Consider the following 13,447-nt stretch of genomic DNA (forward strand, 5'->3'; position numbering starts at 1 on the left):
GACAGTCGGATTCGACTGGCTTTCGAGCAAGGGAGACCTTTACCTTTACTTTACAGAACTGTGTAGACATCATGCTGCCTTGATGTTATCTGGAGTACATGGAACCCCATGTAGTAGGGTTGCCAACTGTGACTTACCTTGCCGGTGGGGGGATCCTGGCGTGTGTGCGCGCGCGCCACATTCGCGTCACAGGGCAATGACGTCATGACGCCGGGCACGCTGGGGGCGGAGCTATGACCATACAAGGGGAAACCATAGAGTTTTCCCTTGTATGGCCGTGGCCCCACCCCCAGCGTGCCCGGTGTCATGACGTCACTGCCCTGTCATGCGCACGCCAGGGCGGGGTTCCCCCCGGGGCCCGATTCCCCAGCGTCTGGGAACGGGCCTCTGGGGCGGGGGATTTTCCGCCCCCCGGGGGGATTTGGCAGCCCTACCATGTGGTCAGGTTTTTTCACCCACAATGTCGCTCTATGCAAGTCCCCCTATGGCATGTGAGGAATCCACCCCATGAATTACCCCCCACACCACCAGGGCTTTAAAAAAGAGAGAGAGAGAGAGATGCCAGAACTCTCAAGAAGGAAATGAAGTTTTCAAACTGTATCCTGAAATTTATGAACTTTTAAACATTTTAAAAATAATTTTATCGAAGAGGTACCGGAACTCTGTTCTGGCGCTTCCCCCCCCCCAAAAAAAAGCCCTGCACACCACCACCCTAATTACTAGGGTCGCCAGCCTTCAGGTAGTCCAGGTACAGCCCACCAATATGCTTCTTCTCCTTTTCTTTATTCTATGTCATGCAGTGCTGCTGCTGCTTCCAAACAACTGCCACGCGACTACAGATTTCCCAGGTAAACAATCTGTTTCCCTCAATGCTTCGTCAGGTCGCTTTATACTTGGAGCCAATGCTCTATGTCTCCTACTGAGAATTAATCTTGTATACTCTTTAGGGGGGGGTTCTGAGGGGGGGTTTCATGCCGTGTCTGATTGGTTCTGAAAGAGGCCATTTTCTCCTCCCTGATTGGATTTGGGCTTAATCCAGACGAGTGGAGAGAGTAATTCCTCCGCCTGCCTGCCCCCTCCCTCCCGGGCGTGGGAGTGGTGATTGCCCAGCAGGGGGCAGGGGGGAGGCATCTGGCGGGGCAGTCTTTGGGCTCAGCTGTGCAGCCAGTGTGCGGCGGCCTCAGTTCTGGGAGCCTCCCCCTCCCACAAGGAAGGCCCATCTGCGGCATCGAGGGCCCTAGATGGGGTGGGCTGACGCCCAAGGTCAGGCTGGAGGAGCGCCGAAGAGCCCCTCAACCTGGCAGGCCCTGGTAGCCAGAGGAGGCCTTCCTTCTCCAGCCTGTCGATATTTGCGAGGCTGGCGTGGAGCCTCTTTGGAGTATGGCAGGACAGCGGGCCGGGGCCCGGGCTGAGGCCTCTCCAGGACTTGCTTGGTTGGGAATGGAAGGGGGCCAGACAGGGGGGACCCGAAGGGCCTTCTGTGGCCAGAGAGGGGCTGGGCTGGGGAAGAACCACTGTAAACTCAGCCCTCTGCCGCCATTGTTTTCTTTGAAAGGGTAAGTGCGGGCAACCCTGCGGCCAGGTTGTTGGGCAGCTGCTGAGCGCCTTTGCTTGGACGGAAGTGCATTGCCCATGCAGCAGCTGGCTCTGGCCATGGGCTCCGGTGCCGTGGCCTACCTCCCAGGGGCATTGTGAGAAAGGACAAGTGAGGAAGCTTGAGATTTCGGAAGTGGCCCTGTGGCAGCGTCCGCAGCCGAACTCCCCTTTGCAGCTTTTGGCAAGGGAGGGGCGGGGCGGCAGGCCAGTGCAGTGCTTTCCTTAAGGTGCTGCTCTAGGCAACCGCATAACCTCCCTATATGGACACACTGGCCCTGCTGCTGACAGAGGATTTCAGAGGGAAAACTCCTTGCTTTCCGAGGAACGACACACACACCTGGGCATGCTTCCCAAAGATAGAACAGGTAGCCTCCTTAGACAGCAAGAATTTGACTGCATCTCTGAACAGGGGGTGACCGAATGATCTGATCATACCAAACGCAATGACAGCCAGGGCCAAGAATTGTGCAGAGATGCTGCAGCAGGCAACATCTTATCAGGATGAGCAGACTCCCAAGAGCTCGAATGATTTAATGTCGCTCTCATGCACACAGGCTTTAAGGCTACGGACTCTATCCTGGCTTGCTTGGTTATTTATTTAATCATTTATCTATCTATTATGGGATTTACATCACCATTCTAAACAGAGTTACACCCTTCTACGAGTGTAACTCTACCAATAAAGCAAATGGAACAGTAGGATGTTGCTTCAAAATAAAGAAAGAAATATTTTACATGTCTTATCTTTGGTGATTGGAAAAGTGTGACATTTCTAGGGAAGAAGAGGAAGAAGAAGAAGACTGGATTTATACCCTGTCCTTCACTCGGAGTCTTGGAGCACCTTAAAAACTCCTTTCCCTTCCCCTCCCTACAACAGACACCCTGTGAGGTAGGTCGGGTTGAGAGAGCTCTGAGAGAACTGCTCTTTTCAAGAACAGCTCTGACTGAACTATGGCTTGCCCAAGGTCATCCAGCAGCTGCAAGTGGAGGAGTGGGGAATCAAACCCGGTTCTCCTTCAGTGGGGGAAGTAATCCAAACTGGTTAGGTCACGCCTCCTCTCATGTTGCCCTGCAAGCTTCTTATAAAGAATGGACTTTTGATATACCTCTATATCTGGACTATACAAAGAGTGTGCCAGGGAAAATGGACTGATTGGTGCTCATGAGACAGAGCCAACTTACTGGACAAAGAGACATGCACTCAGCCAAGGGAAAGCCTTGGACTGAAGCAGCATGTTAAAGCCAGATGTGGACCCATGGAAGACCCAATGCCATCCATCCCTGCAGCCCTAAAGATGACTGCAAACCCAGGTAGACGGCATTCCAACTTCCCTGAGAATCGCAGACACCTGGAACTATCATCTAGACTAATAGAGAAGCCATGCTTTGCAAAGACAACATGAACTTTCCTGCTCAAACGCCATAGTCTCCACCATGCAGTAGGCTTCCCAAATCTCGCCAAATCACGGCGGGGGACCCGCATGTCTTTGCAGAATCCATGCCGCGAGGACGGCGAGATGCGTTGCACCGCCGTCACCTGGACATGACGCTACGCATCGCTCTGGCAACGGGGCTGTTTGGATCCCCATTGCCAGAGCGACGCGTAGCCGTCCCCGCGGCACGGATTCTGTGAAGACATACAATCCCCCGCTGCGACTTGGCAACCCTACCATGCAGGCATTTCCCCACCACTACTTTCGCTCTAGCAACATCACCCGAAGCTGTATGTAGTCAGATTCAAGTTAAACAAAAGAACTTGGCTATGACAGGATTAACTAGCTGACTAACCCACCCTGAGCCCGTCAAGATAATGCAGCTGCAGAGCATTGGATTGTTAACACTGATGGCTGGCCAAGCACTGGAACAACTATCTATTCTTCTCCTTTGTCTTAAACCCCAGTCTCTGAAAGGTGTCACTATAGAGGAACATTATGTCAATTGCCCAATTAATCCCTTTCTCATGGTCATCTCCTGACCATCAGTAGTTGTTTTTTTTTAGTTTTCCTGGGGACTATGTGACTGACTAGGCATAAGCCCACCCAGCCACTTTTAGGGTATAAAAGGAGAGATTCAGCATGCGCACTCTCTCTCTCACTTCCTCTCTACCTGACCCCATCCTAACTTGCAGACCCTCAGTTTAAGCACTGCCCAGGGTCCTCCACATGCTCTGCCGGTTCAGAACACGAATCTCTTCCCTTATAGTCTCCCTTCCTCTTTGCGCTGCAGGATCATTTTGCCTCTTCAGGACAGGTACGTATCACCCCTCAACGAACTACCTGCTAATGCGAATGTCGCTATACCTTTCCATCTATATTTCTTAGATCTGTGTAATTGTGCGTGCGCTTGGATTTATTGTATGCTTGTGGAAACGTCTCAGTAAAGAAACTGTTTCTTTAAGATCTGGTCTCTGTGTTTATTTCTGGGTTACTGGACTAAAGTGGGACTCCTGTATACATAGGTTATTGATCCCTTATATGCCTATTTCCATTTAATATTCATATTCCCCACATTCAGAGGCCATTTCGGGGGGATCGCGGGGGATCGCAGTTCTCCCGGGTGAGGTACGGGGGGTGGGGCACATGACAAAGCCCCACCCCCTGCTTCCGGCCGCCCCCCTTCCAGCCCTCATTCAGCCAGGAGGAGGCAGGAGAAGAGGGAGGGTAAGTTGCTTCCTCCCTGCCTCTCCCCACCCCTGCCTGCCTGGGGCCAGGGAGGGCCTTCGCGGGGATTCCTTGCACTCCCGCCGGCCTTGCAGGTCCACCGCCGGGCCCCTCATGGGGCTCGGCAGTGGAGCTGCAAAGCCGGCGGCGGCAGCCAGGACTGTTGGGGGCGGGGTGTGTGGCCTTATGACACACTTCCAGTGATGTCAGGGGGTGTGGCATATGCTAATGAGTTATGCTAATGAGTTCCCCTAGCTCCTTCTACGAAACGACCCCTGCCCACATTTATTAATAAACCAAGGCAATTTGGCTACCACTCACTCCAGGAAGGGCTATGCAAATTTGTGTAGACTCTATTGGCTCAGAATGAGGCTGACCCTCCAGTTCCAATAGCCCCACTCTGCTTTCTTGGAGACTCTTGCCTTATATGGAAGATGGAAAAGCCTTGAAGAAAGGCCCCAATGATGGTCTTAAAAGAAGGAAAAAGAGACCTAAAGCCTCTCCCGCCTGAGGTTCCAGGCATCGGAGACTGGCCAACAGCAGAAACATCTACAATGCCACAAGCTGCCCTCAGTGGGAGACCGTGGTGGCAGGCCTCTCCCGCCTGAGGCTTCAGGCATCGGAAACTGGCGTGGGCCTCTGTCGGGGCTTCCAGGCCTGAGGCTTCAGGTTGTTAATGCAGCCGGCCCCCAACTGCGCTGGAAAAATCCAACAGAGCTCTACTGGGTCTGAATGCAGAGCCAGTCTCTTAGAGTCTCTTACCCTGTAAGTATGGAAGATGGAAGAGCCTTGAGGCAGGGCCCCATGGCCAGTCTTAGACAGAAGGGGGAGACCATTGTGGCTGGCCTCTCCCACCTGAGGCTTCAGGCACTGGAGACTGGCACGGGCCTCTGTTGGTGCTGCCGGACCCGAGGGCTTCGGGTCGTTTCTGCAGCCGACCCCCAATGGCGCTGGAAAACCCCCATAAAGCTCTACTGGGTCCAACAACCATGAGCCGATTGCAGCGTCTGGCCTGCCCCATACAGACTCAGAGGCTTCCAGGCCTACAGGGAGTGAGCGGGTTGGAGCTGAAGGTCAAATCCCCCCCGAAACATAGGGGCAGTGGAATGAGGACCCCCAAGGTAAACAAAGGGTCAATCCAAGCAAATGCAGCAGAGCAGCGCCTTCTCTGAGATCTTTCCCAGCATGGTTTCAGCAGTTAAGGGAAATTCCAAAATGGGCAGCTGTTCAGGGTTTTCCCCGCACTTTTTCTGCCCTCCCTCTTTAGGCCTTCGGTCTGGCCTGGGCCTCCCCCAGCCCTGTGCGTGTGCACAGGGAATCAAGATGGCCTTTCCGGGGCTAAGAGTACCTGGCCAAGCAGTGGCTGTGGCTGATCTCGCCGATAAGGACACGAGCAGCGGCAACATCAGGAGCTTTTGAGAGCTAGTTAAAGAGATGTCCCCCCTTCTCCCTCACCACCCATGTCAGGCTTGGGTTCAGGGGTGGAGGGGCTCTTTTCAGCCACAGGATAAATGACAACAAGCTCTGATAAAGAAGAAGGGGAATGGTCAGAAAATTCTCCTAGGCCTTTCTGGCTGGAACATCTCCAGAGATTTAAAAAAGAAGAAAAAAAGTGGCTTTGCCTTTTCTTAACTACCATTTGTATACAAAAAACAAACCCTAGATCATCAGCTTCATCTAATTTAGATACTAGAGGGTTTGAGAAACCATCCAAAGAGTCCTGAAATATGTTCATCTTCAAATTCTTTGATTACATACTAAAGGCAGAATGGGCAGTTCCTGGTGTAGGAGACATTCAAATGTTCAAATGATTGTCTAATGACTATTGCTGATTTCCAGGAATCTTTGGAAGAAATTCTTTGGGATTCTCCTGGAGAATTAACAACCTGTTACCCACTAAGCAGAGTTGTAAAGAAAACAGGTGTTTTAAATCACTTTAATTGACAGCAGAAGAATCTTCTAACAAGCAGGTGTTATAATGTCAACAGACTTAATTAGGACAGTACTTTTCACCACTGCTTTAAGCTGTCATAACCTATAGAATGACTTTTATATGCATGTATCCATGTAAAAGAACCATTTTTGTAATGAAAACATCTAAGCTTTGTACTGAAGATGAACTCAGCTTGAGAGTTCATTCAAAGGTGAAAGGAGCCTTTGTAGGCAGCCAAGAAAATGAAGATGTATATAAATCAATATAATGAGACAAGCACCTGCATTGTAGAGTTGAGACGCAGCCAAGTTTGTCAAATATGTGATTGATATGTGTTTGTCAAATATGTGATTGATATGTGTTTGTCAAATATGTGATTGATATGTGTTTGTCAAATATGTGATTGATATGTGTTTGTCAAATATGTGATTGATGACTGACCAGACAAATCTGAACTGAGCATGTCTAAATGATGTCAAAAATGATCTAAAGTTGGAGGAGCAAGAAGAGTATATAAGCTGGTTTGGTGTAGTGGTTAAGTGTGCGGACTCTAATCTGGGAGAACTGGGTTTGATTCCCCACTCCTCCACTTGCAGCTGCTGGATGACCTTGGGCAAGCCATAGTTCTGACAAGAGCTGTCCTTGAGAGGGCAGTTCTCTCAGAGCTCCCTCAGTCTCACCTACCTCACAGGGTGTCTGTTGTGGGGAGGGGAAGGGAAAGGAGTTTGTAAGCCACTTAGACTCCTTTGGGTAGTGAAGGATGGGGTATAAACCCAATCTCTTCTTCTTCTTCTTCTACCCGTATTTGCTCACTGAACATCCACGCTGAATTTCTTTGCTGTGAGATGTTCATTATTCGAATAAATCATTTTTTTACCCTTTATTGCCTGGAATAGTTTATTTCACTGTGTGGTTTATTGGCTAGCCACACAAGTCAAACAAACTTAGCACCCTCAGGGCAGGCAATGTCTTGCGTGCATAGGGGGATGCTCCAGTAGTAGTCTTACATTTAGGAGCAGTTTTGCCTAAGGCTGTGGCCAACATGTGGGTAAAAATATTAATAATAATTAGGTGCTCCTAGGGGATCCCCTGAAGCAGCCTCTCTGACAATCTGAGCCACCTGCCATACTCCCAGATTTTTCAAGGGCCATCTTGGTTTGGGCCGCTATCTTGCTTCAAGAGCCCAACACTGACCCCTTGACACTTCAGAGATCCATCCTAAAGATGAAAGGGCTGCAAAATTTGCATCAGATGCATCCTAAGAGGCCATGCAGTTCGGTGCCAGAGCACAGGCCACCAGTACAGTGGTAAGAATGAACCTATGGTTAAATCATTGGAAGATGGACCCTCTGTCTACTGAAGAGAAGAAACCTTCAGGTAAATTCCAATGTTTCGTTCTCCCAGATTAGAGTCCGCGCACTTAACCACTACACCAATCTGGCTCTGTGGTGTGTATTCCTCTCATCACTTGAGAGGGGTTAAGAAAATCCTTTTCTTCTTTTTTTATGACTAATAAACACAGCCCAGTCTGGAGACAGAAGGGGGGGGGGGCAACCTTCTAGGGCTTTGCTGCATGATCTTGCAAAACTATAATCTCTTTTGATTGAAGGTCTGCAGATTACATTTGGACCCAACATACAACAGTCACAGTTTCTAGAGAGATGAGTGTAAGGGGGGGGGAGGAAGAGGAAAAGAAGAAGATGTTGGTTTTTATACCCCACTACTCTCTAATAAAAGGAGTCTCAGGCTGCGATCACACGTGCCTTTAGATCTGACATAGGCGCGAATGCCTGACAGATCTAAAGGGAACGATCAGACAGCAACAACTGGGAAGCGTCCCGCTTGTCGGCAACCTGTGCTGCTCCGCCACAGAAGCAGAGTTAAAAGAAACTGGGGAAATTCTGCTCTAATGGGTTCCGACGAGCCACGGACGGACTTCCCCCTGTCTGATCACTTAAGCATCCTCTCAAGCTGTCAGGATGGCTTGAGCATGTCATCCCGGCTCAGTGCCATTCCCCCCCCCTCTTCGCAGTATGCGCATCATCGCATAATCCATAGGGAGCCCTCAGAGCGGAGGTGCGATTCCTCATTTATGCGCATGGGAAACAAACGCCCCCCCCCAAAAAGACTCACCTGCAGTTGCGTCTTATCACACAGTGATGGGCTGGGCCACTACCCCCTATAGATGGGGTATATATATATGTAGACATATATAGGGGGCAGTGGCTGGGCCCACAGCTACAAAGGAAGGTTTGATCTCGGAACTGCCAAATTACTCTGGAGGGGGTAGCCTCGCTCCCCCTCCACTTCAACTGGCAGGTGTGACCACAGCCTTAAAGTGGCTTACAGTCTCCTTCTTTTCCTCTCCCCACAATGGGCACCTTGTTGGGCGGGTGGGGCTAAGAGAGTTCGGAGAGCACTGTAACTGGCCCAAGGTCACCTGGCAGGCTTCATGTGGAGGAAGCACATGGAGCAGGGATGCTCAGTATGGTTGGTGCTTGGGGGGGGGGCAACAGTGGGAGGGCTTCAGGATTTCTGGCCCTGCCGGTGGACCTCCTGATGGCAGCCGGGTTTTGGCCCTTGTGTGACACAGAGTGGTGGACTGGATGAGCCATTGGCCTGATCCAGCATTGTCTTCTCTTATGTATAATGAGGAGTGGGGGAATGCAGCCTGCTTTTCAAGATTAGAGTCTGCCACTCTTAACCACTACACCACGCTGGCTCTGAGAGATTTGGGGGGTGGAGCTTGAGGAGGGCGCGGCTTGGGGAGGAGAGGGGCTTCAATGGGGTATAATACCACAGAGGCCACCTTCCAAAGCCGCCACTTTCTACAGGTGAACTGATCTCTGTTGCCTGGAGATCTGTTACAACACCAGGAGAACTCCAGCCACCACCTGGAGGCTGGCAAGGCTAATTAAGTAGGACTTACCTCTGACTGGAGCACCGGGAAGCTTGATGCGAGAAGGCTTACAGAACCCCTCTGCCCAAGACGTACATGGAAGACCAAACCCTTTCCTACAAACCTCGCCTTTTCATTCTGTGATATCTACCCCCAGCAGGAGGGAGGGAGGGAGACAGACCGAGAGTTCTGGTCCAGAAACAAAATTCTTTTAAAAGCCTTGCCTTTTCAGGAACGCTAACATTCAGGTCACCAATCTGAGCGATTAGCAGGTAATTAATTGGAAAAGTCATCCCAGAGCACAGTTTTTACAAAGCCTCTTTATCCATCTTTTAATTATGCTGGAGTGGGAATTGTGACAGGGTGTCTGGGGAAGGTGACAGAGAGCGAGAGAGACGATAATTGGGTGTCTTTCCCTCCATTTTACATTGTTAACAACTCTAAGCCAAGCTCAGCCTTCTGGTCTGGAGATACATCCTTTCAAGAGGGAGCTTTAATTATTAAGTGTTTCACATTTTTCTTCTTCTGTGTTTTTAAAAAAGCAGAATGGAAGATCTGCCAGGGATCTGGTGCTCAGCGAAGAGCAGATGGGCAGCTTTACAAGGGAAGGTATGATCAGATATTGAAGGCGGCAGCGCCTGCCCGGACACAGCAGACTCCCTGATCCCCGCCTCCGCTCACAATTGTACAGTGCAATCCTAAGCAGGGGTCGTTTCGTAGAAAAAGAGCTAGGGGAACTCATTAGCATAACTCATTAGCATATGCCACACCCCCTGACATCACCGGAAGTGTGTCATAAGGCCACACACCCTGCCCCCAACGGTCCCGGCTGCCGGCGGCAGCCTTGCAGCTCCACTGCCGAGCCCCATGAGGCCCTCCCTGGCCCGAGGCAGGCAGGGGTTGGGAGAGGCAGCTAGGGGAACCTATTAGCATATGCCACACCCCCTGACATCAGGGGCCCGGCGGTGGACCTGCAAGGCCGGCGGGAGTGCGAGGAAGCCCCGCCAAGGCCCTCCCTGGCCCCAGGCAGGCAGGGGTGGGGAGAGGCGGGAAGGAAGCAACTTACCCTCCCTCTTCGCCTGCCTCCTCCTGGCTGAATGAGGGCCGGAAGTGGGGCGGCCGGAAGCAGGGGGCGGGGCTTCGTCATGTGCCCCGCCCCCGTACCTCACCCGGGGGAACTGCGATCCCCCGCGATCCCCCCCGAAATGACCTCTGATCCTAAGCAGAGTTACACCCTTCTAAGCCCATTGACATCAACGGCCTCTGAAGGATGTAACTCTTTAGAGAGCTGCACTGTTAGCTCTGCCAGGAGTGAGCGTTCTAAGATTTCTCCTCTCTCTATATACACACTTGCAAGATCAGTGCTATCTGGAGGGCACAACCCACAAAAAAAGTGGTCTTTGGGCTGGTATACACATGCAAGTGATGAAGCATTACATGCATGTGTGAATGCGCAAGTGCAGACCTAAGGATGTTCTGACATGACCATTTTGGTTTCCTTTTGGTTCCATATGTTGAAGTTGTCATAGATTTTGGTCTCTCATTTTCATGACATGCAGTTTATGTGCAGATGATGCACAGATGACACCACTGGATCATTTCTCACAAGACAGAAGCAAAATTCAAATGGTGACTCCCAAATCAAACCAGTAAGGTTGCGAAAAGCAGTCTCATCCCTGCACAGATGAAATAACAGACTTGGACTCAAATGCAATGTGTTGCGCTGACTGTTTTACAGTGGAGGCCTTTTATCTGTTCCACCACAAATCACACAACTGTCTGTACCCGCATGCACGAGCCAGCTCTCTGGGTTTTAGGATGGCTCCACATAAACAGTTGCCACAGGGTGACAACGTTGTCTGAGCTGCAGGAGGGCTGCTCTGTTCATCTGGAGCGTTGCTGGAACAACACTGTGTATTAATTGGAGAACAGTTTTTGAGGACCAGTCTCCACTTTGCCCTCTGGCAAAAGGCACTCTGGCCCACAAAAGCATCTGCCACAGTAACTGTGCTCAGATTGAAGCTGGCAGAAAATTCGCTGCTCTCATCTCTGGAGTGTTCTCCTCAGCAGAGAAATTTGCAGGGAGCTTCTTTTGCTATGCCAAAAGCTCTCGTACATTTTCTCCTTGTAGGAACTTTCCCCCCTCTGTTAAGGATTGCCATGAGAATGGGATAAAAATATTAAATTTAGTATGTTGACTCAGTATTTTGGTCCTAATATTGATTCACAAGTTCGAGGTTGTTGTTTTTTTTAATTGTCCCTCAGAGTCAGCTTTGTTTTGCTTGATAAACTCATTAAAATCCACCTCCTTTGTGAACCTTGAGTAGTTACTTCCGCATTGCCATTTTAGTCACGCGTTTGTCCCTATTGCTTCAGGGCTCCCCCCCCCCAATGTGTTTTGCTCTCTCTAGAAGTCCCAGAGGGAGCAAAACACATGTGGAAGAGAGGGGGGACCGAAAGCAAAAGGGACAAACAAGCGACAAAGCTGTGCCTCGGCCTCTGCCGCAGACAAGCATGGCTGTCCCTCCAGAGGCTTGCTCTTAGCAAGCAGGTCTTCTGTGAGGGAGACATGGGGTGGGATTCACTGTAAGGCCCTGCTTCATATCCAAGCTCAGAACTGGTTTTATGAGGCCCATTTAGAGGTGGAGATGGAGTCAGTGGGCTGCCCACTGCCCACTACCACGGTCTTCCCTTCCTCTAGACACTCCTGGTCTGGTGACTGGCAGGAGGGGCAAGTAGGGAGCCAGATTTGGGGCCTCCAGCTGTCCACTCATGCTCTGTCTCCTTTCATATCTTAGCTAGAGTTGCCTCAGAAATGTAAACTTAAGATGGGGAGCCCCAGCAACCTTTTGAGGGAAGTTAAAGCAATTTTTGAAATTAGGGATGGCGGCAGTCTACATATATCTAAATCTTCCAAATAAATTCCGTGCTCAAAACAGGAGTGCCGCCTCCTCAATTCTTACACTAAGAGAAGTAATTTTCAGTGCAGCTTCAGTCAATTGGACAATACTGCGCATCTTGGTCAATTTTCCCCTCATAAAATCACAAAAAGGTTTTGTGCCCCAATTCTGCTTAAAAGTCATAGTCTATGAATTAGACTCTAGTATCTGGGAGCTCACTGTAGGGCCCCAGAGAAGGACCATTTCACACCCATCAAATTATTCAATATGGGATGCTTTATGGCCAAAACCCTAGAGTAGCCAGCCCTTAAAAAGGGATCTTCCTTTGCAGTTGATATCAAATGCTAAATAACTTCACAAAGCACATTTCCTGGCTGCTCCTGGCCAAACAACCTCCAGGACGTCTTCAAATTGGAGGCCCGTTCACCCCCCAGGCCAAAGACGTGATTGGCTTACTTACCGCAAAATAGGATTGGAATCCATCACTCCAGAGGACAGCCAGGTCAGCGTTCTCAAATTCGCCTCGATCCGACATGCCGAAGAGGAGCCCAAATTTCAGCTCTTTGAGCAAGATCTGGAAATGCACCTCTTCCTGGCGGTAGCTGACGTTCCAGGAGAGCTCCACAATGCCTTGTGGGTCCAGGGGCACTCTGTAAGGGAAGTCGTTCTCTCGGGGAACCGTGCCTTGCAGGGTGACAACCAAGATGACCAGGAAGACCGCAAGCATGGTGAGATACACGGACGCTGCTTCTCGGAGCTTGAGAGGTGGGCAGGAGGGCCTCAGCCGCCGCTGCCGCCTGCCTATGGTTTGCATCCTCGGAACAGAAAGCTGTTGGCTTCCCCCATTTATATGCTGGCCCTCCTGGGCAACTGGGTAAGTAATACCCTTTAATTACATTTAGTGGTTGGGAAATTGGATTGCAGCATTGACCTGCCCCCCTCAGCCCCCCCTCCCCTTTCCTAATGCAAACACTTGTCGCTCTCTGCCTCTTCCTAATTGACTCTAATTGTCCATGGACATTATCAATGGGAATTGAACTGGACTGGATGGATTTTTTAAAACGCCCTCGCAATGTTTCCGGAGCACAGCAGGCCGGAACGGAAGCTGTTTACCTGCAAAGTGTTGTCCGCTGCGTCGCTCCCCTCCCTCCTGACACCAGGCAGCTGGGGAGGGCCTTCTCCACCAGCCGTCTGATCGCTTGTTTCAGAAGTGCCAGGGGTTCAAGGCTTCCCAGAAAACCCAGCCTCCAAGAACCTATTCAGCAGCCGACGAAAATGGCAGACGTGCCATCTTTGTTTACCGTCTCTACCCATAAAAGGCAAGGCTGACATTTAGGCTGGAAATACTTGCTCAGGGAGCCCACGCGTGCCTCGGGACTCCCAGTCCACCCCCACCCCCACCCCACTGCAAAGCAATTTGTGGCAGAGAAGTGGCAGGTCTGCCTGGAGCCTGCTGCGG

At 50.7% G+C, this 13,447-nt stretch overlaps 1 protein-coding gene across 1 annotated transcript in view; it reads right to left on the reverse strand.

Annotated features, from left to right (window-relative positions):
• Positions 1-12,802, reverse strand: part of DBH (dopamine beta-hydroxylase (dopamine beta-monooxygenase)) — a 48,697-nt gene extending 35,895 nt beyond the window's left edge. The window contains exon 1 of the mRNA XM_015406736.1: positions 12,449-12,802. Within this exon, the coding sequence (XP_015262222.1) occupies positions 12,449-12,802 (354 nt within the window). The remainder of the gene's footprint in view (positions 1-12,448) is intronic.
• Between the last annotated feature and the right edge of the window lie 645 nt (positions 12,803-13,447).

This window comes from Gekko japonicus, unplaced genomic scaffold (genome assembly GCF_001447785.1).
Source record: "Gekko japonicus isolate JY-2015 unplaced genomic scaffold, Gekko_japonicus_V1.1 scaffold427, whole genome shotgun sequence".
NCBI lineage: Eukaryota > Metazoa > Chordata > Lepidosauria > Squamata > Gekkonidae > Gekko > Gekko japonicus.